A 26,235-nucleotide genomic window follows, 5' to 3' on the forward strand; every position below is an offset into this window, starting at 1 on the left:
TCTGCATGCAGGATTGGACATTTCCCAACCATTCAAAAACATCCCGTCTTTTTTTTTCTGTCACACTGTGATATTACGACTGCTCATCTCATACAAAGACGTCCCATTTAAAATCTACTGAGGTCTCTGTAAGCCACGTCTAACATTAGCCAACCACATGATGTGTTGTGTTGCAGAGTATTGTCATCTTCTGAACTGGTGCTGAAGCCATCGGTCATTTAATACCATCCATAAGAAGGTTATAACGAGAGCTTTAAAGGGATTAGTTATTTAGGTCTGCCATCAACAAGCACATAAAACGCAGCTGAAGAAGACGTGTGTTTTTATTATGAAGTCGAACAACAACACACTGACGGTGGACTAAAATCACAGATTTAACCACCAGCTCCATCCTTTACATGAGGTCACGTGTGTTGCTCTATAATCTTATTACAATCCTTCTGTGATGTGCCATGATTTTCATATCTTGGAGTGCGAGTAGCCCGACCGATTAATCGGCCTGCTGATAATATCGGCGGATAATAGCCTATCAAGTGATAACCGGTACAGACGTGAAGTGACCGTCTTGTCTTTGTTAAAAATCTTTTCCCCAAGTGTTTGATAACTGCATTTGAGGGATCAATGCAATCAACGTGTTTATCTTTGAACATCAATCAATGAAATCGGGAGGGATTTGAAAACTCTTGCAGTCTGAGCTACTGTCATGGTTACAGTCAGTCTCTGCTGAATGTCAACGTCACTGCAGGGGAAGTCCGGAGATGGATGAGTTTTAATGAAGTGAGATTTCACATCTTATTCCCACACGTCTCGAAAGAAGAAGTTCATGCACCAATTTATTATAGGCAGTCAAATACAGTGATTAATAGAAACAACAGATCCTTCTCCTATAACTCACCACACACACACATGAGGTTTAATACACAGTGTGATAAGTTATGTAAGGAGTCATGCATGATGATCACAATGCCGTTAATGACGCTTCATAGAGTCTGCCCACAAATGCTCCTGATTAATCATCCATTCAGGAGAAGTTCTCAGAAAGAAAAGACGAGGTTTTGATCATCATACAGTGATCAGTGACAAAGCTTACAGGGGGAATGAATACCAGCAGTAAACTGGGCTGCTACAGAGTCGAGCTGAGTCTTTGTCATGAAACAAAATGTTAGTTAGCGACACTTCATGTGCCGTTAATCTTTACAGAAACACCTCAAGGTTAACGCCTTCAGATCAAACTGTCGGTGTTGTCAATGAATCCGGATCAAAGTGTGATGAAGTCAGAATCAGAATAATATGACCTTGTGTTATTTCACCATCTAATCGTACCTGTACCATAGGTATGGTATACATACCATATTATATCTCATCTCAACTGTTTGGACTCTGTCTTTAAATAGATCAGTCCAATAGCACGGCACCATTGTTGTGTTTTATTGACAGCTTTATCTTTCCAAGCTGAAGTAGCATAAACCTTGATACAAATAAGAGCGCCCATTTCCCCCTCTGTTCTGGCCCGTGAAGTAAGATTCATTTATTTAGTAATAAAGCACAGCATGTAGGTTACACCAGGTTACATCAGCACACTTACCTGCAAACAACTCTGATCAGCTGACCGTCTGCTCCTCACTGATCATTGATTAGATGTGACTCTTGTGGTCCTATTCATTCATCGTTTTGAACCATTTTTATAAATCTTACATTTCATTCCATTTAAATCAGTTTTTCTTTCATGCAACCGTCAATCAAACAGTCTCAGATGTTGTCCCTCTTGAATGCACTTTGATGAACATTATTTTTGCTCTATAAATAGATGCATCGACCTGATTTCTTCCTTAAGAAAAAAAAAACTTACAGGCATACTGTCTTTGATCTGAACCTGCTCAGGAAACAGGGATGTGTCCCATGTCAGCAGCTTCAATGGGAGAATGAATTTATTCATAAAGACACATTTTAAAGAATTGTTGGGGACTTTGGGAATAAATGTGCCACTAGTCCTACAAGTGACCTATTTCTATATGACCGTGTTCATTTATCTTTAAACAGCCTTACAATTGTAATAAATGTGGATTGATAAATATATAAATAAATGAAGTCACACCCACCCACCCATTTTCCACCACTGCCAGCTTCCTTAAATATCAGAAAGGCTTTTCCAACCGCGCACCACACACTCCGCTCTCTGCAGATCCAGTATCAGGTGCGGCTCACATCATTCGCTGCACGGCTTCAGTGGAGGAGGAGTTTCACTGCCAGGTCACACCCCCTGCACTGTAGCACCAGGTCCTTCAGAAGAATAAAAAAAACATACGGAGTAGCGCACAGTCTGTCCGTCACTGCCGCGCACTGCTACAAAAATATGAACCCAAGGAGAGCCGCTCCTGCGCTTCAACACTTGAGACAACAATCCCACTGCGACTAATTCCTCCTTCAATCACAGCCCAGCGCTCAGTCCGCTCCTTCTACAACTCCTCTCCTCTCCATTTGATCTTTCTTCTCTTCTTCTTTTATTTTTTTGTTTATATACCTGCGCTGGATCTTTCGTGCAAGAAAATGTGCGTGGACAGAGACGGGTGCGAGATTGAAGGCTGCAGCAGTTCGGACGAGGTGCGCACGCTGTCCGGCAGCATGAGTCCCGGACTGAAATCCAACCCGGACCTGCACCCGTGCAAGCCGGGCCACAAATTCCGTGCCGCGCTGCTCAAATGCCGCTCACCGGCTGCTGCTGCCGGGATTCTCAGCTTTGGGAACGTCCTCAATTACATGGATAGATACACAGTGGCCGGTAAGTCATCTCTCTTTCTCTCCTTATTTACCAGATCACAGCATTTTACACATGCAGAGGAGCACATTTCTTATTTCTTATACGCGCTGAAGAGGTGTGAAGCGGGCAGCTCACCTCAGCTCAAGCAGGCGGAACAATGGGTTTCTCCAAAGCGCAGTCTGTTCATGTTAGGGGCTTTTATTTTACTGTTATATGCTTAAAACAAGGTAACCCTAAATGTGTGCTAACACTCAAGAATAAACAGCTGACAGTAATGATTTAACCCGGGGCTGCAGGATAATTGCAGATCGATCAATTAAGGCGATCATCTCTCCATCATCCTCAAACCTGCTCAAGCTCTCGCGCGCGAGTGTGTGTGTGTGTGTGTGTGTGTGTGTGTGTGTGTGGTGTCAGAATAAGAGACTGCAAAATGAGAAAGAGAGGAGTGTGTCACTGTGAGGAATAGGTCATTAGTTCTGGGAGAGATTTAGTCAAACATCTTGCTGTCTGTGTGCTGCTGAGTGTGTGTATATCTGTGTGTGTGTGTGTGTGTGTGTGTGTGTGTGTTATTTTCAGTTGGAGTTCAAGCAGAGAGTGTTTAAAATGTTATTTATGAGTTGATTTGAGCCATGTTGGGAATTGATGTGATTGTTTTAATTGTAGATTTTTGAAGTGTGTGATAGAGGGAAGCTTAGCTTTTTGAGCCCACTAAGGGAACAGCTGAATCCTATGATGTGAGCATGATTTACTAAATTATATATTCAATCAACAATCTGATGTGAAGCAAATACTGTATTTCTTTATTGTGAGGAACATGTCTAATGTGCAGCATGTCTGAATATGTCTGCACCCCAGATTTGTATTGACCTTAGTTTAAAACAAAGGATAATTCTGCTCAATTTAAATGAAAGTGCACAAATATGAGAGATTCAGAATGAACTACATGCTGCATCAGAGCTGCTTCTTCAGGCTTCTTTGGCTTTAAACCTCGGCACTGAATGGGTTAAAGATAATGCTGCAGGATGGAGAATGGAGGAAAGCATGCTCGTGTGGAGAGTGGGCTGTTCTATATAAGGAGATGCTGTCCTGGTTAGAGTCACTTTGGTGGCAGAAATCTTTGATTCAATCTTTTGACTCCATTATCTGCTGAAGTTTTTTTTTTAATGATCCTGAATCTGATAAAGGAGGTGTTGCATATCTTTTTATTCAGTAGCCTGTGGCAGAAGGGAGGAGTGGATAATTGAAGCAGGACCATGTGTACACTGAAGTATAGCAGCATGCATGCCCTCCATCCTGCAGGCTTCAGGTCCGGTCTGTCCACTGTCACAGAGTAGATCTACAGAGCCTCAGGCGTCTCAGTGAGTCTTAAGCTGCTCCAACTACAGCCACACCAAGAATGTGTGAATGTAGATATCTAATCTTAGCATCTTCTAGAGCCACTGAGTCATAGCGGATAGATGATCCTCTCCATCCTCGTCCAGTCTGCTTTTACAGTAACAGATTTGTACTCCTGTCTCCTCACACCTTCTAAGGCTTTGATCAGAGGAAAGCCCTCATTAAAGGGGGCTCAAAATCAGCTCTGTCCGCCTCTTAATCATCATCCTGCCACCGCTGTCTCATGGCAGAAAGTCCTCAGAGTGCTTTCTGTACAATGAAAGGAGAGTGAGAGAGAGAGAGAGAGAGAGAAAGAGAGAGAGAGAGAGAGAAAGAGAGAGAAGCGATAGGAGGAAGAAGAGGAGGAGAGTGCAGGATGATGGGGTCGAGGAGGGGGTGAGGTGGTTGCAGCAGCGTGTGGGCTAACCCTTGTGGGGAGAGACGTTGTGCTTGGTGCATGTGGTGCAGAGGGGGTCCCCTCCCTCTACGAGACCCTGCCACCTGATCGCTGCTGGACTGGTTTGCATTATGCATGGGCAGCATGTGCGTTGGAGAATCGCACAAAACAAGGAACAGCAACCATGTGCTGAGCTGATCTCCCCTCCCTGCTTCCTTTCTCCTACTATCTCTCCCCTTTCCTCCCCTCTTCTCTCCTCCCCTCCCCTCTTCTCTCCTCTCCTCCCCTCCCCTCTCCTCTCCTCTCCTCTCCTCCCCTCTCCTCTCCTCTCCTCTCCTGCTGTGTGAGCTACGGCACAGTAGTAATTAGGTGGTGAAAACAGCACATCTGTGTTGCTAGTACAGGGTGTTTTCTCCATGTGTGTACTGTCTGTGAGGGGAGGAGAGTAATCTAGAGCTGCATTATATACAGACCTATGATATCAATAGAGTGCTGTTGGACGAGATCTCATTTTAGTTGGTGGTTCAAACAGGTTCGTGGTTTTAGTTTTTGTATAAATGGGACATTTAAGCATGCATTTGCAGTTGAATGTCTTCCTCCTGTTTAGCATGTAACCTGTCTCTTTCCTGCATCTATTATAATTCTAAATGTGCTGCTAAGTGCTGCTGTTATTCACCTGAAGGTCGTCCGCCACCACAATTTCCGTGCTCCTCTTTGCGTCTGTAACTCGATGTTATTAGCCAGCCATCATGCAAGCTAATCTCACAGCCTCCACCAAACTAGTCTGAGGGTATCTTCACAGCAAGCGGGGGCTTTATGTGATTTCAATGTGTGGCTCATCTAAGCAGGGCTACAGCTTTAAAGGTTTCGGAAATCAAAAATTTGTTTTTGGTTTTTGTGTTTCCGACCTTTTTTATGTTAAGTGTCTTAGTGTCTTTTATATATATATATATATATATATATAGATAGATAGATAGATAGATAGATAGATAGATAGATAGATAGATAGATAGATATAGATAGATAGATAGAGTTTATTGATCTCAAGGGAAATTCAATTCAGTAGTTGTGATGAAATTGTGATTTATTGTGCAGCCCTACTACCTTCTTGTCCACTGCTCTCTGTCTCTTCTTCTCCTGGTTTCTAATCTCTCTTCTTTCTGCTCCTTCGTCTCACTCAAACCTTTTCACTCGCAGGTACCCAAAGCGCATCCCAGCTCATAGATCTTAATGTCAATTAGTCAAGCATGAGCACACACACACACACACACACGCACACACACACACACACACACACACGCACACGCACAGACACTTTAGAGAAAGAGGGGCTGAATGAGAGAGGGGAGTTGTGAGGGGAGGGGCCGCTGCTGCAGTGGCAGGCAGTCAGTCAGAGGGAGAAGTGGACGCAGAATGCAGGCGAGAGTGATGCAGTTCCCCCACAGCGTCAAAAGGTCTTTGTACCAGCAACCATTACTGTAGTGTGTGGATACTAAAGCATTGTCACAAAGACAGAGGGCAACCATTCCAGACACCGGGGCCTTTCTGCTCCACAACAATGCTGGGAAAACTGCAGCCGGCCATGCACAGCAGCCGGGTCAAACACTCAGATCTTTCTGTTAATCCTTCAGTGTCAGAGGTGAAGCCACACACGCACATACACACACACACACACGCACACACACATCAAATATCTACACAGACCAACTGCTGCTTATCATTCCAACACTAGACAGGAGGTTGTTTCAGATGTACTGTTGATATGTTTCATACAAGAATTAAGTATAAAACGCATCATTTTGCAAAAAGTGATGCTTCATGTTTAAGATCCCAGCATGGATTTATAATCAGCTAAATTACAGCTAACAATTTAAAGAGGTTCAAATCCTCAGCTGGGAAAACCGAGTGGATGAGCGTGTTCACCGTCCAGTCTTCACTTCTATATCTTGATCCGCACACAAAAGCAGAACTGGAGAGACATAACAAGAGGCTAAAAGTTTCAAAGTTATCCTTCAAAGTGTTCATCCTTAAGATGCGCTGATCAAAACCCGGTGAACCGGTGATCAATACCATCAACTCCGACAAAATTTGATGTCAAAATCAGCTCATCTCCACTCTAACCTATTTAACCACTCGGAGCTTGTTTTCAGGAGTTCTGAGGTGATCATCTGGAAAACAGAATAAAAGTCACAAACAAGTCTGATTAAACCGATCAAATTGTGAACAGCTGTGTAAAAAACACAATGTATTCATTACATCAACCTACAGATGTCTAACAGTGATCATCTTTCAGTCTGGACAGGAAGTTTACTGTCATGTAGGAACATGAATAAACTGCTCCTTCCATCTGTCTTTGAGTGGATTTAAAATATCTCTTCCACTCTCGCCATACAGCTTGTTTAAAAGTCATTGTCACAAATCTACAAGCAGTTCACATTTCTTCCATTTCTGTGTTGTGGACTGGCACGGACACAGTGATCTGTTTTAATGTCAGGCACACATGCACCAAATCTCAGTGTGAACAGGATCAGTGGAGGAGACCTGCGTTGAGTTTCAGGGGTGCTGAGGAGAGACAGGGAGGGCGGGAGGGTGAGACAGCAGTGTGTTGGACTCAGCTGTTGGGCTGGTGGGTCAGACCTGACCTGGAGTGCTCCTTCAGAAGCCTGCACTGATTTTTACGACTGTCTGTGAAGCAGACATGGCAGAAATGAGGAGCGTCTGGGATATTTGAGTGCATCCTGCTGAGGCATGCTGGGAAATATAATTGTGATCAGTCCGTACAATTGTAAAGGAGGAGGAGGAGGAGGATGACTTACAATGTGTTCTTGGGTCTCGTGTGTCTTTTGAAGCAGCCACTTATTTTCCATTTTTTTAGAGTGCATAAGAGCTGTACGATTTATAAGGCTGCTGTGCTTAATTTAATTTGAGGTGGCTTTGTAACCTTAAATCCTGTTGTTGAAGGGTCTCTGGTCCCTCAGCAGACAGTCCGAGCTCCCCAACAGCTTATCATAAAGAGGGGATTAAGTGTTTCTTTCACAGAATATGAGGATATGTGCTGCAGACACTCTGCACTTAAACTTATTTGCCTGGTAAGAAGTAAACCCTGAGGTGTGTCGACTGCCCCCCCTTGAGAGAACCCAAAGTCAACCCCCCTTCTCAGCCAGAAAACGGGTCATTTAGAGGGGCACCGACTGCAGCATAATCTGCAGTAAACAGAAATGTTGGGGAGCTGCAGATTAAAGCGTCTTCCAGGCCCAAGCTGTCATTTCAAGGATACATCCGAAGAAGTCCCCTCCCATTGGACAGTTTGGGACCCTTGCATGTGAACTCATGGCATCCTGCATATGAGCACAGATGACCGAGCAGTAAATAATCCTCTTAAGGCAAGCTCTTTGTCAAACTGTAAAAAAGACGCGGCCATCCATCCAGTCTGACTTGCTGTGCAGATTAACTCCTGATTGCTTTATGTCCACCTCCTTTGTGGCGACTCATCACCACTGTCCTTAAGGTCATTCCTCTGCATTAGCATTTCCTCTTTAACACAAGTGACGTGTCAAACAGTCCCAAGACTTTCTTCAGCTGTTTTACTGCAAGCTTCAGAAATTCACTTCACAGACACCTTCACATCTTACTCCTTACATTTTCAAAACCGTGTCATTACTCGAGCTGTAATTCCTGAAGTGAATTATCAAATATGTTTATCTGGCATCGTTGGTCTGCGTGCCCAATATCAACACTGTTTGAAACCTGGACAGATAAGACAGTTCCACATGAAGGAGAGGACTCCTCAGCTTCTTGTTCAGGGTTTATGATGCATGGCGGACATGACATGAGGACAGAGAATGAAGCAAGACGAGACAGATGAAAGAAGGAAATGTAACTTCCGAGAAGAGGCGTCTGTCAAACGTGTCGTCTGGGACTGACAGGGAGAAATGTCCACAATGATGAAAGTGAAAAAGTCAACAATGATTTGTACACAAGGTCATATTTACTGATCTTTATAAACAGTCAATCGTTTCTTTACTGAGTGTGTAGTGTGAGATTCACTTGGCTTTGTACGCAAGTATGCTGCATTCACATGTGACGTTAAAAGTCTGCTCTGTTAAGAGAATTATATCAGAAATATGAGTTCAGAGACACTTATGTTTAGACACAACACCAATGCCCACTGTATATTTCTCTATCCATTGTGCTGCTGTCGAGGTTTCGACAAACCTTCATTTCGTTAATCCAGAAAAATCAGATCCATTTTTTTTATTTCACAAAACTTTTTGGTATCTTTGCACAGAAGCAGCCAGTAAGTAGTAAGACCACTCTTTCCTTTTTTACAGTCAGTACATTACAGAACTTCTATTTTTACTTTGAATAAAGAAGTTGAATCAGTCTTTCTACTTGTACCAGTTTGTGTTACACAATTACTGCAGCTGTACATAGGTAATAAAAATGAAGGTGCTGTTGCCACCTCTGATAGTCATTTTCATTTTCTCGTCTTCCTTTCTGTTTACTCGAAATAAAGATGTAGAAGAGCTCAAGATGCAGGAAAGGGAACCACGTTTAGTTCCACAGAGGCTAGAAAAGAAAAAGAGGGAAGAGACAGCAGGTTTCTGTCTCAGAGTTTGTTGCTAAATTCTCTGCAAATAAATACACAAACCCATGCCTGCAGATCTTCTGGCTAACATGAATGTTTGAGCAGAAGCCTGACCCATGTGAGGCTGCGTGTCGTGCTCGGGTGGATTTTGGGGTTGAGCTGTTAGTTGCTTTTTTCAGCCTTCACTCTTTTCCCTATTTCACCCTCCCTCGCTTTATAGCTTTCACATTAAAGGTCTCAAAACAACAGCAGCGACATTAAAACGGTGGAGCGGCCTCTTGTAATTTACTTTATAGGGCTGCTGCCTTTTTCTTTCCATGTGATGTTGAGCTGTTCTGAATTAGATGAACTGCACTCTGCTGCATGAAACGTCTCTTTGAAAGACAACACTCCCGTTTCAAATCCTGACGTCAATTCAGTTTCAATTGAAAGCAGAGAATTGAGAGAACTCAACGGATGTTATGTCGACTTTTTAGCATGTGGCGTGATATTCCGCCGGGTGGACTCTTCCAGACAGGTTTCCCAGACTTCCCCCTAAGCTCTTTATGTCTGTATCCTTGCGTGCTGTTCCCACTGCTGTGAGAAAACAGTCTGTGTGTTCTTTAGGCTCCGATTTAGCCGACGTCTGTAATAGTAACCGATGAAATTAGACGCAGCTTCATCCTCTTGCCAGTTCAGGCCCTTTCATGTGGCTCCACCAGAATTTTTACCGTCATGTGGGCGCTTTCCCTTCGCTGCCGCTTTCACCTCGTGAACCCTCTCACCTGCGAACACACCGTTTCATAGCTCTGCTAAGGGGCGACGATTCTCTGACTCTCCCCCCTTGTACAGCTGTTATTTTGGCATCAACCCAATCCTGCATCCTTCGTCGCTCATCACGGTTTTGAGGCCATTATGTGTTGCATTCTGGAGAGACTATTCATACTCTCTACTGCACATGACTGGCTGTTTTAGAACTGGTCTTTGAGGGGACGATGGTACAGGAGGTGAATGGGACAGGTGCATTTCAATGATCTGCTCACAAACATCATCATCAGTTGGAGTTACAGCAGCGACACATCTTTTCAGCAGTCACCTAATGAAGGTACTTAAAACTTTAGTGTGTGATTGCTGCAATTTGCTTTTAACATTGTTCCTCTTCGCAGCAATAACTTGGCTGATGAGCAATTTTCTGCATTCTCTCTTGGGGTGGAATACTGCAGTGTTTGTCTTTAAAAACCCCTGTGATACCTCATCATGTTGGACTCGCAGTCGGGAGGAGTAATAATTAAATAAAGCACAAGGGGAAAGAAGACGGGATGTGATAAAAAATAATAAAAGTCAGTGTTTAATCAAACCCCCTACGGCTGTCTAATTATGTGATGTAGGATCATGCATGTGTGAAACCGTAAGCATCTAAACAGTTTTATAATTCAGTTCTCGCTTGTAGCTAAAGTTTCTAAATTGCTTCCTGATGTTTGGTTTGAATTTGGCAGAGGCATTTATTTGTTTTAATGCTTTAATAGTTCTGAAATCAATCTAGAAGGAAAAGTCTTCCAACAAGCTCCACCAATCAGAGATGTTCCTCTGACTCTATAGGATTGTAGGTAGAGTTTTTTTCTTAAAACAATGTTGATATCAGACATACTTGTTTTTTATACAGCAGCGTAAAACCATTATTTAACACTCAGGTATCTTGCTGTCAGTCTACCTGTGACAGTTATGACCTAATGGTTAATAATCGAATCTGCTATTGGTGATAGATGAATGGGGTGTTTACAGCTGGAAACACACTGATGAGCTCTAAATGATATATACACATGACCCCTCCTCTAATTGTCACTCAAACACAACGACTGATACTTATGTCATTGATTTGTGCTCAGACAGACAGATGTCAATATAACGGGGCCCTGACACGGCCACGCCCTCTTCTCGAGACTGCAAAATCTGATGTTTTATGAACAAGCTTTTTCTGATAGTTAAAAGTTCTTTTTTTTTTTTTTTAATTTGTGGATGCTTAATGAGACTCGTAGCATCAAATTCAAGTGTACTTCTTCACTATTCAATGCCAAATTACCAAAGTAATGTTGTATCTAAGACCACACTAACCGAGACCAAGACATACCCGAGACCGAGACAAGGCCAACAAATATGTCGTTTTTATAACCCTAACCCAAAACCAAGCCATCAATTAAAGATTTGAGTGTCTCTTTCTACAAACAGTGGCTGTTTCTAACGGTTTGTTATCTCCAGACTTCCAGCAGCTTGACGAGTAAACTTGTAAAAGACGACAGTGCTTACTCAAGCCTCCTGTTGATCTTTGACACGAGGAGGTGATAATCACTGACCTCGTCTTTGTCATCAGAGGAGCGTGTGTGGACATAAGGCCGAGGTTGGAGGTGTTTTCTTTGGTGTTGTGTCCTCCACCTACAAGTTTGTTTAAGATTGCAAGATTATCTGATATAAACACGCTGTGTGTCAGTTCAGTCCACTTTAAAGACATCTTTGAGTGACAGGAAGATTAGTCACGAGCAATCAAGGCCGTTTGCTTACGCCCACGCACGTTCAAAGGACCCAATCCCTTCCTGTGTGGTTATCCAAGAAAAGTGTAGAGTTACCATAAAGAAGACCTGAAACTCACCTCTTCAGGCAGACACTGAGATTACAGGAAGGATGGAGGGGAGATTTTTAACATGTCTATCATGTCAAATAACAGCTTAACACTGTTTAAAAAACACGATGTGGTTCAGTCACTCACTGGTTTCCATCTTTTATGATTTTCTTTTTACTGCCCTTTGTGATGTCATAAAGGGAAATCTCCAAATGACCTGTTTGAGCACACATTTTCGGAAAAAGTGAAGCAGACTGAGAGGATGGACTTTTCTCATCATTGGGGGGTTTGTAGACAGACTAGAGACATACTAGTGTTAGAACAACATGGTGAGGTAACTTTTGCATAAAAATGTGACCTTTAAAATCATTTAGGTTTCTCTCAGTTGCAATATCCAGATGTAGTTAGAATCCCAAGTTTCAACAAAGTGCAAAAGGAAAATGTGTTGTTCTTCAGAGAAACAGCCAAAAACATTGTCAGACAGATGACTTTTACTCTGCTTGGACTACAGGGTATATTTCCCTTTCCTCCAAGCGCTCTGTGACATTCAAACCTCACATCACATCCAAGAGGGGTTTTACACAATATATATTAATAAATAAAGACCCAAGCGAAGGTCATGGTGAAATGTTTCTCTGAGTCCGGTGCCTTGGCAGACACCACTGATACATGCTGGAGGAAATGGAAACAGACCACAATTTGTACCCTGTTGCGGGGGGCACACAGACGCTGAATATTGATCTGTACAACGGCAGCTTGGACATTTTTCACAAGTGATGAAACCGGAACATCCTGAAACAACACTGAGATTGGATTTTTCTCCGACACATTAACAAGTTGTTCTTGGGAGGATTGGAATGTAATATTGACCTGCTCACATGGCGCAGGTTGTGAAAGCAGACCTGCAGCTGAAGCGGGGATATTAGCCTGCAGCTCCTGGAAGCTCTCACAGCTGCTGCAATAATATTTAGAGGTCTTATTTACAGCAAACCCAGATTTGAGAAGCCTTCCTGCCAGAGGAAAATGTAATCTTTCTCACCCATTTAAATGTGATAGAGTCAATACTTCAGTCTGGCGGCTGGATTATGCAATCTTTTATATCTACCAATCATGCCGGGGATAAGGCCTTCTGTGTGTGTGTATGTGTGTGTGTGTGTGTGTGTGTGTGTGTGCATTCCTGCCTCCTCACATGTTTCGTCAGCTCTTTATTTGATTTGATTTGTGGATGTCTGTCTTGTTGTCAGTGCTGGAGGAGATTGCAGGAAGGATTTTCATTACTGTGTTTATCGTATGTGTTACTATGTTTGTGAGAGGAAGGAGCAGTTCAATGAGGGCGCTGACCTCTGTCAAAGGCTTTCTGTTAACGCCCCAGGTCAGAGGTGCGTGCACACACACACACACCTTCAGACAGACACACACACACCTTCAGACAGACACACACACACATGCATTCAGCTCTTAGTGTGATTTTTTTGGAGAATGTGGAAGTGACTTGGCGTTTCCAAGACGTCAGCTGATGTCAAAAACCTTTATGAGAACGCAACATGGACGCTAAAAGAGCGCTTGTTCTCCTCCTGGCTTTGTGTATGAAAATGTTTACATTACAATATTTCTAAGTGTTTTCGCTGTCAAAAGCCACTGGCTAACGTCATGTTTCCACCTACTCCGGGCTCGTCGTGGTCAGTTTGCGCCACACACTCACTCTAGTCAATGTTCCTGTTTCCACAGCGAGTGCCGCGGTCCGACTCCGGAGTGTGCCACGCACCCCCCCCAGTTCTGCTCCATTATTAGCAAGTTAGTTAGTTAGGAAAAGATGAGACTGTTGGGTTGGAGGTTGTCTTCCAATCAGCCAAACTACTCCTCTAAATTCTGGCTAATTTAGCAGCTTGACTCACAGTAGAGAATCTTTTTCTGTGATTGTTTGGTTTTTAGCTGCACTGTGGAATAATTAACCGATGAGACAATGACAGGCTGCGTTTATTAGTTTGTTTCTGCAGCGCAGATTAAACACCAGAACGGTTGGTTACACCTCACTGCACAGCGTGGGCTATTACAGCTCCATCAAGGTTTACTGCTGCATGTTTGAAAACATAAATCTGCAGGCGGCTTGTCATAACAACAGTTCAGAAAGATAACAGCCAGTATTCATATCACTGGAAAATTCCCAACAGGTTCTCTTGAAAGGTGATGTTAGGGGTGAAAATTCAATTCCAGACATTGATGTTCTGTGATCTTTATCAGGAAATATCCCACGTGTTGTGTGTGTCATCTTGTTAAGCAGATCATCAGGAAGGCTTCTCTGCATTTTTCTAAGTGTATCTAATGACTGTATGACAGGTTGCACGAGGCCTGAGGCTCTACTGTAGGTATGTGGGCTGTTCTTTAATGAAGCAGGTCAGGCATGTGGAGGAAGTGAGCGAGAAACAAAAAGGATGCCTCTGTGTTTCTTTTTTCCCACGCTAAGGGAAGGCATCAAACTCACACCTTGAGATTAAAGGATCTGACCAAGTTATGTAGGTTAGTTTGCAGAGCGCGGACGCCGAGTTCTTGTCATACAGAAGGAGTTCAGACACATTGTCATGGAAATGAAATCCTGCTTATAATGATGTTCTTGCCTGTGAGGTCATTACGTTGTGCTGAGAGACACATTTGGGTTTCTTAGAGTGTTTGATGAAACAGCAGAGGAAGTCATGAGAGGCATTTTTAATTCATAAGACATTGAAGGATGAACCCCTCCAACTTAACTAAACTCGCCTCCAAAAAAAAGAAGGGCTAATATTGAGTTTGAAATTAGGGACTTCATTCATTAGACTATATAACAAGAGGATTTAGGCTCTTGGTTCTCTGTAAATGATCGTCCTACTTGGGTTCAAATGTGGGATAAAGCTGGGTACGCTTTTTGGGAAGTGACTACCTGTGATTGAAAAAATCGCTACCAGCTGGGTGTCAGCTGGGAACTTTGTTATTTTAAAATGTGTGGTCCCATAGTGTCACTTCTAGTCCTTTCCCGTCCTCTCTACTTCCTCTGTAAATGAAGTCAGTGTGAGAGTGGCATCGGCAGGATTGCTTTTTGAGTGATGTGTGCATTAAGAGGTCACCTTGACAACACCTCTGACTGAAAATGCTTTCACACTCCCACGAGTCTTTGTAGCATCAAAGGAGCAATATGTCAGATATCTCAGATACCTCGTGTTTAAAATGGGTGCTGCAGTCTAAATTATAAACACTGCAGAGAGCTGTCCACCTCCGCGGATGCTCGCGCAGGTTGTCATGTGGTGGACCCTGAAGCTTCAGTGTTTAGCCAGCTCTGCATCGGTCTGTAAACCTTTCTGCGTTCTAACCTCTCTCCATTATTGATCCTAGTTTGAGCAGGTTTCTGCTGGTGGAGCTTATTAGAAACATGCAGAGGTACAATCACTTCTATCTGAACCAGTTCCACTGCCCGCTTCCATCACTGCAACACCTGTTGACCTGATAACTGCATCTGACAAACTGAGGGGCGTCCAAAACGGCCGTGTGGGGGGGGGCTTCAAAGCACCTACCTTCTCTGGTCCAAACAAATCCAGACCATTCAGGACCAGAATCTGAAGGTCAGGATCCAAAGAGGACATTGTTGTCAGAGAAGCCAGCACTTCAACATAAGATGGTTCCCGTCCGATCAGATCAGAAGATCCCTTTATCATTTCACTCATTACACATCTCACTGAGTGGACTCTTAACATAGCCGTTTGGTCATAAACATTGCAACAACAAAAAAACCTCTCAGTATGTATAGTTCATTGTTCTACAAAGGAGTGTCTCGTGGCCCGTGAGAGCTGGATGGCTGTGTGGGAGAGGAAACAAACTCATTTATGACAGATGTATCACTGCGCACATAAAGAGTACAAATGGCAGAGAGCCCTACCTTCATCAGTCATCCTTAACCTCCACGTGATCCAGCAGAACAGCCTGGAACAAAATGGACGCTGATTCACTGCAGGGATGAGGCCATGTAGCCGTGCTTATAAGGGGAAACCTGAGAGACCTTTGGTTACTTCTGGCTTCATTCTCGTTTTAGGTGGTAATTCTATCCCTTGTTACATTTTTGAAAATGAATCAATTTCTACCAATTTGTTTTGTTTTACATCCACACAAAGAACATTTGGGACTTGTTCTTTAAGGTTCATTTTTGGGGGCTTGTTGTGCCTTTATTGTAGAGACAGGACAGTGGATAAAGTCAGAAATCAGGAAGTGAGAGAGAGTGGGGGATGAAATGCAGGAAAGGAGCCACAGATCGGATTCAAACCCAGTCCGAACCATTTGTTTCTTTGTATTGGATATTATGGTATAGGACAAATTTAATGCTTCGTTTCCCCTCCTTAAATGTGCAGAAATTCCCATTAAAAACACAAAAATCCTCTTCTTTTTCTGTCTTGATTATAACAAAATAAATAATTGGTCCATACATTTGATCCTCACTCAACCAGCTCTGTCCCTGAATGCCCCTTAATTCTCCATTTCATGGACCTGTCACTCTGTAAGTATTGAGAAAAGAAAGAAGCCACTGTAGCTGTTTGATGCTAAATTGAGCCGAAAATTCAAAATATGCACCAATTTTCTTTTCATCTTATGGTGGCTTCAGGTCGCTCTGCACCTTCTGGGTTTTTATTTTTTTATTTTTAGAGAAGCAGCAATGAGGTGTGGACGGTGTCTTAGCCTGCGGGCATCTCATCGTTATTCTTTACAGCTCGCCCTGTGAGCCACGACAAGTCGCGAGCACTGAAATGTATTCTTCTGAAAGCAGATATGTAAAGAATTCATCAGCAGTGTTTCATGCTGCTCTGTGTTTGGATGATTAAAAAAAAGTCTTGTCTGAATCATTAAGTACGACAATGTAAGAGCGTGTCTTAACTTTGCATACAGTTTATGATAATTATCCCCCACAGTGGATTCTCCAAATAAGCATTAAACCAGAGAGAAAGAAAAGTAAGAGAGGAGCAATGAAATCTCATTAAAAAAAAAAAAAAACTCCATAATGACTTTAATCCTCCATACTGTTATGTAAAAAGGCACTGGGATTACTGACAGGAGTTTTATAATTCATGGGCTGACACACACACACACACACACACACAGAGTTATATTAGTGACTGTGCTGCTCTTTCGATGGACAAGTTGTCCCCGCGTGATATAACTGCATCTCTGTAATTAAAATTAGCACAGCAGGATTAGTTTGTGTGTGTCCGTGTCTGTGTGTTCATGTGTGTGCGTGCACCACTTTGACATCTTTCACTACGTTTCTGTCTTAGTTTTTTAAAAACACACATTCATGTTTCCAGTAGGATGGATCTTTGTTCGTTGGAGGCAAGTTTCAAGTTTCGCCACATTCAGTGAAATGTTCCGGTTTTACTTTAAACTGAGTAAACGTTTCCTTAAATTCTGTATCTGATTTGCTCATGTTGACATGCTAACATACTAAACTAAGGTGTTGCATTCACTGCTTCCTACTTACCTCAAGTCAAGGAACAAGTGAGCTCATCAGAAAAAAACCCAAACTTCCCGCATATTTCATCACTCACTTGAGCCTACTTTAACTCACGCGTGATGGTGAAAATGTGCGGGGTAAATGCTGATTTGCTGCACACCACTTCAGATGTCACACTTTAATACTGAAGTTGAGAAGAATGTATGAATTCTCATTAAACATTCATCACTTAATTATGCCGTTTAGCACTACTAAATGGCAAAGGCGTAGTGCACTGAAGTGAGAAACAACCCCATCTTCTGATATAGTGTTTACAAAACTCATAGAAGCTGCATGTGTGAATGCAAACAGCCAAATGTTTTGTATGTTGTGCCAGAGCCCTCATATTTATTCTGCAGCAGGTCAGAGTCAGCTGATGTGAGATGATGAGCATGATATTATCAGGAGAATTCACCTCAAGCCAACAGGAGGGGGAGTGACAGTATGCTGTGACTGCTGCACGTTGCAGTTCTGATTCCTGTTCTCCAGTATGTTCTTCTTCTTCTGCATCTTTATTTTTATGTCACGTCTTACATGTACCTCAGGAGACCCTGCTCCCCTCCCGTCTGACAAAGAAAGTCTCCCGCTGTGTGAACAGCCAGGTGAGGAGAATATCCGGTGCTGTCTACCTGAAATTATCAAGATATTTTTAGGAGTTCATGTGTTACTCAACATACGTTTGTTGAGTCATTGTGAGCAGCATGTTAGCATTTAGCTAAAAGAAGAGCTAACCCAGCTGCTAGATCTGTGTAGTTACGTCATATGAGGCATCATCATTGGGCTTAAACCTGAGTGTTTGTGGGATTGTTTCCTCCCATGACCTTTGGTGACAATTCCCAATTTAAAAGTTGAGTTGTATCATCCTGCCTCTAAATGCTGCTTTAAAGTGGAAAAATCCAGACGGAGCCCGTTGTGTAAACGGCTTAATGCCCCTGTGGATGCTTTCTGCATACTACTGTTTTCCAGGATTACGTTTAAATGGTTTGTGAACCTCAGAGCAGTTTTTTCACAGCTCTGTGAAAGGGACACTGTCTGAATCACTTCTCTATGAAATAAAACCGGACACAGTCTGAGCCTCTCTCTGTAATTTTCTCCGGTTCAACGTGGCTGCTTTTTAAAACTCCCCGCAAATAACGCTCCACATTGAAGGTTGAGTTCAACTGCTGTTCAGTATTCCTGAGAGACTCTGGTGTGAACGAGTGCAGCGCGCGGAGATCCCCTGGCAGTCAGTCGGCCTCATCTCGTCTCAAATACCTTTGCTGCGCCTCACTGCCTCCCCTTTCCAATACGTCTGAAGCATTATCTCGTTGGAACAAGTGGGGCAGCCCTGGATCTATTATTGATGAGCTATAGGTTTAGTCGTCTCCCTCGATGCCTCGCTATGCATCCGCTCCACTACCATCAAATATTTAGCACGTACTGGCGGGGCCTAATGCACCGCAGCCCCTCCACTGAATACCAGCTTTTGATTAGTGAAAGAAAATGAGGATTAAAAAAAGTCCTATTAATCAAAGTGGTTGATCTGGCAAACCTGCAGGCGTCTAATAAGATCTAATTAGATTTTGACCCAATTTGGTTTTCACACATTTAAAAGATTAGAGTGAAAGTTGTCTCAAATGAAAAAGCTTTTTATCCTCACACAGCGGTAGGAATTATGTTTTGAGTTTATTCAGCGTGCTGTATCAAAGTGAAATTATAAGTTTCTTTAGTAGGAACACACTTTGTTCTGACCTTTTTATAAAGTTCAGATGTTGGAGTCATTGCAACAGTTACCCTTTTAGACAATCTAACGAAACTCAATCTCTAAACACAGCTTCACAGCAGGCTGATTTAGATCTGGTTTCTTAAGTGTATGACTGTTTTTAAAATCAGGCCAAATTTCTGCCCGGACATCCCTGCACCAAATCACCACCACCGGACTGTGTCGTCCCCATAACCACCACTGTCTTTCATGCACGGCCTGCTCTGACCCACACCTCAGTGGCAAGGAAGTGTGGACAACAGGAACGTAAAGAAAACAGGGGAAATCCTTCCTGCATATTATGCCATATGTTCTTTTGTAACGCGTTTGAGATAACACTTGTTATGATTTGGTGCTAACACAAATAGCGATTGACTGGCGCTGAGGCAGGACGCCCAATGCCGACCGGTTGGATGTTTGATGTTTTGGTTGTACGATCACAAGCTGATTCGTCAATTTCAGGACCTTTTTTCCCCAATAGTGCCTGCACAAACTGACGAACAACAACTAATAGCAACAGCAGGCATGACTGTAAAATCAGTCTTTCAACTCCAATCAATGAAGAAAAGTTGGCAGGAAATAACTGCAGTTCTCCAGCTGACAGGTAATATTTGCTTTGATTTAGCGGCTAGTTAGCTGGTGTTTATTGGTGACAGGAGAGTGAGAGCGGTTTTGCTTTGTGGATCTATTTGAGCTGCAGTGTAAATACACAAAGATCTGATTTTCTTACTGACACCTGTGAATACTTTGTTTGATTTCACTCATTCAGTGTAAGCTCTCAGGTTGTCCTCCACGATCAGGTCGTACGTTAATCACGTCGTAAGCGATTCAGTCTCACAGTGTGAGCTGACAGAAAAGGATTTTATTCGATTGTATGGTATGTCGGGCTTAAGCTTGTCGGTAGAGGGGTTATGTAAAATCCTACAGTATGTCTGAAGTACAAGTGGTTTCATGTGTTCGACTTGAACTTTCCAGCACACTTGCACTCCCTCTCTTTCTGATTTCACTCTCTGGTACAAACTCTACAAATCTTCCCGTGCAGGCGGCTCCTCACTGTTTCCCAGACATCTGCAGCACGTTTCCTCTCTGTGTGGCGGGGAGAGGAAGTGGAATGGAAAAAGCGCTCCCCCGCCCACTGCGGCCACATGGCAAGGGAGGAGAGCAGTCGGTCAGGAGCCCGTCGGCCACAGTCGGGCATTTTTGTGGTCAGCTTTCTCCTCGCTGAAGTCTGAGGCTCTCTCCTCGCTCAAATCCAGAAATTGGTCTCAAAACAAGCTGAAGAGACGCACTTTCTCCTTGCTCATTACGTCCCCCCGCTTCCTTTCCCAGACTATTTATACTGACGGCTCTGACATGAAAAGGAATCACCCCTCTACAGGAATGATGGGGAAGGATTGAGCCACATCAGCACAGCGGTTTACCACTGCCCGTCACACTCGGGCCAGAATGAACGACTTCCATCGATTGGCTCCCTCTCCCTCGGAACCACACAAACACACACTGAAACCAGGGGAAAGGGGAGCACACACACACACACACACACACACACACACACACACACACATATTCTATGTGTATAAACAATGGAAATGTACAAGACAAATCCAACTCAGACTGTTTGTCTGATTGAAGCTCATACCTCCTCTTTCTCTGATCCTCATGACCCCTCTCCCCTTCTCTCCGACACTCATCACTGTTAATTTGGGCCGCCATCCTCGCCTTCCTCTTAGCCTAGTTTCTATGAGTAGAAATAGATCCAAGAGGGGGGCCGGAGATCCTGGAGGCTCTGTTGGGGATTTGACATGAATTCTCTCCTTCTAAAGCTGATGGAGTTTTGAGGAGTGAGTGTGTGTGTGTGCGTGCGTGTGTGTGTGTGAGTAATTGTGGGTGTGTGCATATATGTTTCTGTGTGTGTGTATGTGTGGATAGTGGTCCCAGAGGAGTAATGATGGCAGCATGCGTCAGTGCACAAAAGCTTGCTTTGCAAAAACAGCATGCCGCTTCCTCGTTTAGACGTTTCCTGAATGTGACATCATGATGTTTTAAAAAATATCCTCTATGGTGAGGGCAGTGTGTTTTTTTGTTTAAAGCAGTGGTTCATGTGGCTCCTGAGGCAAGACAGCATGTAAAAAAAAACATCAAAGCAAAAGACTACTCTACACAACGCTATGATAGCAATATTTGCCTTTAGTATATATATATATATATGTATATATATATATATTGATATATACTGTATATATCAATGCTACATGCAGATAAAAATATCCTCTATTTTCTAAAGCTGGATTGATTTACAATGAATCACAAACTCCAGACAGTAACGCCAATAAATCGTCTGCTGTGTCATTGCTGCAGAGACTACAGAAAGTAGCATTCATGTGAATGAATGTCGCTCTAAAAGCAGCATTTGTGAAACGTTCACATTCACTAACTTGAGTCACTTCTTCTTCGTCCCGACTGAAAGTCTTGTTATAAAGGCCGACTCTGTGAGAGGCTGGAATAAGTGTCTACTGGTGACCACTGTGTCTGTCTGCGAACACACTGACTCTGCAGTTCAGCGTCTCATGAAAGGGCCTGATTTCAGTGTAACTCTAAATCTTCCACTCACACTAATGTCACTGCAGCCAATTGAAAAAGCCCTTACATTTACAGTATTCTTTCTTAGTACGAACCTTGATGTCTTAGAACGTTTCATCAGACATCATAAGCTCTGCCAGTGTTTGATCCACAGTAGAGTGAAGCTGGAAGTCTGGAGACTTTCCCCTGAATCACGAGTTCAAGATTTTAGAGAGCAAAACAAACAGAAGGAAAAATAATGAACTACTAATTTCTTGTAAAGACAAAGTGGGAAAGTGTTAAGATCTCAAGTACCAACGCAGCCAAATGTGCAACACCGGGCATGCATCGGACATGGTACGATTTTCAAAGTAAAAGCCTGATTTAACTGTTTTTCTGTGATGAGACTTCACACAATGCTTTTATTCTGAATGTTCCTCCAGGTGGTCTAACTCTGTCCTGAGGCCACGCAACAGCCAGAAAAAAGTAACAGAACCTAAACCTCTCTTTGATTTGTCCCAGACACTTTTTGTTATGCTTTTGATGCCCACGGTTTACTGTCCTGCATGTACTTGTGTGTCAGAGGGAGTAACCTACAGAGTACCTGTGAATACTGCTATTATTGCAGCGCGCCGTCAGGTAGATCCACATTCCTGCCGTGTTTTTGTCCGACGTCACGCTCAGATGAGCTCAGACCCCCTGGAGGATCGAGACTGAGAAACTCATTACTGCTGCTCACTTTAATGGATCTGCTGGGTCACATTTGCAGCGTTGCTACAATTACAGTGACCTGATATTTATCTATAATGATATGGGCCCTGCTTAAACTACGGCCGTGGTGTTATGCTTTGTTTTTATTTCTGGTTTCATTTCATTGTGTGTAATTGAGGATTTATGTGAGGAGATGCTGCAGAGTGAAAACATCACTCAGTATCAGAAAAAAAAGGCAGCTGACAGATTTGTCAGATGGAGATCCTTTGTGGTCTCTTGACCTTTATATTTTGTCATGAGTGCTCGTTCTGCATCGCCATGGCAACAGAACGGGGTGCTGCCAGTTTGGGCTGAGGTTGTGATACATCACCAATGAGTAGATTACTGAACCTCTTTGAGCTAATGACACATGACCATTACATTTTCTACAATGAAATACAAACTCATAAATCTGAGCTTGTTAGGACAAGATAAGAAAAATCTGCTCAAAGGAAGAGAAGGGACTAATTTAAAGAGGAACACTTAAATAGCAGGTAAAATAAGGTGGAGTCAGTAGATATGTTTGTAAACCCTTCCTCTTGGACCCCCAGAAGCTCTCACTCTCTGCAGGACGTAGTGTGTACCTTTACAGCATGTACCTACACTGCAAGCTAACGCACGCTAGCACAAGCTAACGGTCGATGTTTGTCACCTGCCTGTCCAACAGGAAGCAGACCAACTCCACGTCCACGAGTAAAAGCCCACACAAGGTTCACCCTCGTTTTAGAAAAAGTTTTATCTGCTTGGTGTTTCGCCTCACCGTGACCTCTTCTTTGCTGCTATGTCCACATCAGTATCCACCCCTAAACTCACCTGCTGCGCTATCATTGGCTGGAGGAAACCCGCCAGCTCCTCGCCCTGAGACGTCTGGAGTCAATCAGAACAAAACAGAACAGTAAACTCCAGTCAGAGGACAGGGTCTCTGCAGTCACCACATGTACGGAGGCCTACTAGGGGTGATTGAGCTGCAATACTTTGATACAAGTTTAAGGGACAGCGTTTGAGTGTCTGATTTCTCATCAGAGAATCAGTCTGCTGCATAAACACAGAGCTGCAGGCCGCCTGTAATCTGTCACAGATTAGCTCAGTAGGTTACACAGCTCAGTGCTGCTGAGCTGAGTAGAATAAAAACTGCTGCTTTGATCACTTACTTGTGGAGGCTTAGTTAGCTGCACATAAAAAGGATGTTTTATATCTTGTAAATTTAGTTGTGACATCAACTCTCTCCCCACCTTCAAATCTCAGCTCAAAACTCATCTTTTAGACCTGTTCTGTATGACCCCACATTTCTCATTAGTACTGTTTTGTTTTTATGTAGTTGTTTGTGTCTGTGTTTTTATTGCATTGTTTTTATTCTTCTGTAAGGTGACCTTAAGTGTCATGAAAGGTGCCCATAAATAACATTTATTATTATTATTATTATTGTTATTATTATTATTATTATTATTATTATTATTATTATTATTATTATATGTAGCTGATCTAGTCTTATTAGAGCATAGCTGTATGTTCTGTATCACACAGAAGCTGAGCTATAAATCACATTTTTCAGCTCCACCTTTATTAAATGTCTTGCAATTGTGTGCCAAGTGTAGACGGGTGTGGCTTAGACAATCCAGACTCAGTCCAGGAGGGACGCTTCACCATCTGCTGTAGGAATCCCCAACCCAGCAGGCTGTGTGTATGTGTCAAATGTATGTGTGTGTGTGTGTGTGTGTGTGTGTGTGCGCGCGCATGCACTTCAACCACGCTAATTAGAGTACAGCTGCAGTCGAACAGTACACTGTTAAACGCTGTTGTCGCTGTGTGACAGGTCTGACAGGGGGTGAAGAGTTGCTGTCACAAACAGTGTGTGCGCGAGGAGATGTAGCCATCTTTCAACTTTCAGGATTTGAAGAGGTTACAAGTGTGTGTTTGTGTCCTACTTTTTTATTGTGTCCCTTTTTGACAAGAGAATTAACTTTACCCTCGAGGTGCGACAACATGGGATCTGATTTCTTCTCTAACACTCTGACATGAGCTCAGATTTGCCGGCAGTAGAAATGTAAATCGACCCTTCCCTGCCTTAGGATGGTTGCAACATAATTACCACATAACTGTGCCCTCAGAATGATGTGAGAACTGCTAACAAGAAACACAGCAACCATATGTGAAAGCTAACCTTGTGCAGCTGATCAATTACATTAAGGGAATTGATAGTTTGTGATAGTTCCTGATGTGTGTCTGCGAGTTTCAGTGAAACCAAAAGATGACCGGCACCTTTTTAACCACTTTATTATGAAAGAGAATCAGGTCACAGAGGTGTGATAGTTGGGCTTTAACAGGAATGCCATGTGCAGTGTGAGAATGTGAGCAGGTGCTTTGACTCAGATGACAGGAATCTGACGTATGCTTCTGCTCTGGTCTCAAGCTTACCTTAAAACATGCGTTGTGTTGACAACAAGGCGAGTCGTGCCAATACCAAACCAGGGAGAAGTAACCTCATCTGTTAGGCTGGGTGCAGCTGATGACTGTGATCATTTTCACTCTCCTCTATAATGTGTTATCCGTGAGAATACAGAATGTCTTTAATTGAGTCGATACTCACACAGGTCTGCTCTGCATCGGCCCGTAAACCTTTCTGTGTTCTAACCTCTCTCCAATATTGATCCTAGTTTGAGCAGCTTTCTGCTGCTGGAGCTTATTAGAAACATGCAGAGGCTTTTTAGGTCGGGTACAATCACTTCTCTCTGAAGCAGTTCCACTGCCCGCTTCCACCACTACAACACCTGTTGACCTGATAACTGCTCTCATATCTGACAAACTGAGGGGCGTCCAATTGGCCGTGTGGGGGTGCCTTCAACCCGCCTACCTTCTCTGGTCCAAACAAATCCACACTATTCAGGATCTGAATCTAAAGTTATAACCTAAAGATACTCCAGAGGCTCAAGTGCTCTGTAGAGTTCAGGTTCTCCCGGGTTACTCTGCAGCTCCGGAGAGGAGAGCAGCAGACCAATCAGACGTGGCAGCTCCTTAAAACATTAGTCATGCTGCTGCATCATTTTCATGTTCTCGGGATTTCAACACAGCTCATGAGAGCTGCCAGCTTCACAGAGCGAGCCAGCCAGCACCACCAAGCACAACCCGGTACATCTGGGCTGCAAAGATTTACACTTCAGACATGTGTTATTCCTTTTAATTTATCTCTTCAGTCAGAAAAGACAACTTTGAACCTTTACAGGCTGCCGCTCTCATGAGGGAGCAGACTTCAGTTGATGAAACTTGTTGCTTCTTGTTAACTGGAGCGTAAAATTGTCTGGTTGATCTTCGTCTGATCTTCATCTTCATCTTCTGATCTTTATGATGTGTTAAAAACTTTATGAGATTTCTCATGTGTGCTTCACAGTGTAGCCAAATGAAACGCATTCAGATACGTAACGTTGTGCTGAGCAGACATTCAGCTGTCCTCATGCGTTTGAGTGAGGACCAGGTGTCGGACACTTCATTGAGGCATTACTGACATGCTCAGTATGTGAAGGTTCTCCATTCCTGCACAACTACTCTCGGGTTACAGTAACAAGATTGAGACGACTGCAGAAGAGCATGTGGTTTCTCACAGGAGGAGCGATGTTTAGGTGCTGCCGCTTGTGTCTGTGACCGAAATATTCAGCTTGCACACACGCCAGCTGCACAAAGGCTCATCTGGTGAAAACCAAAGTCAACTCCAGGCTCTGTGCTGAAGCTGCGCCACACAGATGTGTACATGAAAATGGTGGAGAGAGTGCTATGTATGTCATGAGTGTGCTTTTATATGTTTATCTGAAGGTGTGTTTGAAAATGTAAAACCAGAAACTAACCCTACACAACAACCTGTAGCGAACTGCTTGTATAGCAGCCAAGAGAGCACTTATCGAGGATCGAATATTGCTGTTAGGGATGTAAGGGGGATAACGGCTCCGGAGTAACTCTCTATCAATCATCTCCGGCAATAAT

At 43.2% G+C, this 26,235-nt stretch overlaps 1 protein-coding gene across 2 annotated transcripts in view; it reads left to right on the plus strand.

The window, feature by feature from the left end:
• Positions 1-2,167: 2,167 nt before the first annotated feature.
• Positions 2,168-26,235, plus strand: part of spns2 (SPNS lysolipid transporter 2, sphingosine-1-phosphate) — a 77,054-nt gene continuing 52,986 nt past the window's right edge. For both annotated transcript variants that reach the window (XM_079355954.1, XM_079355953.1), the window contains exon 1: positions 2,168-2,779. In XM_079355954.1, the coding sequence (XP_079212080.1) occupies positions 2,548-2,779 (232 nt within the window). In that variant the 5' untranslated portion in view covers positions 2,168-2,547. The remainder of the gene's footprint in view (positions 2,780-26,235) is intronic.

Source organism: Symphodus melops, assembly GCF_947650265.1.
Source record: "Symphodus melops genome assembly, chromosome: 11".
NCBI classification, from domain to species: Eukaryota; Metazoa; Chordata; class Actinopteri; order Labriformes; family Labridae; genus Symphodus; species Symphodus melops.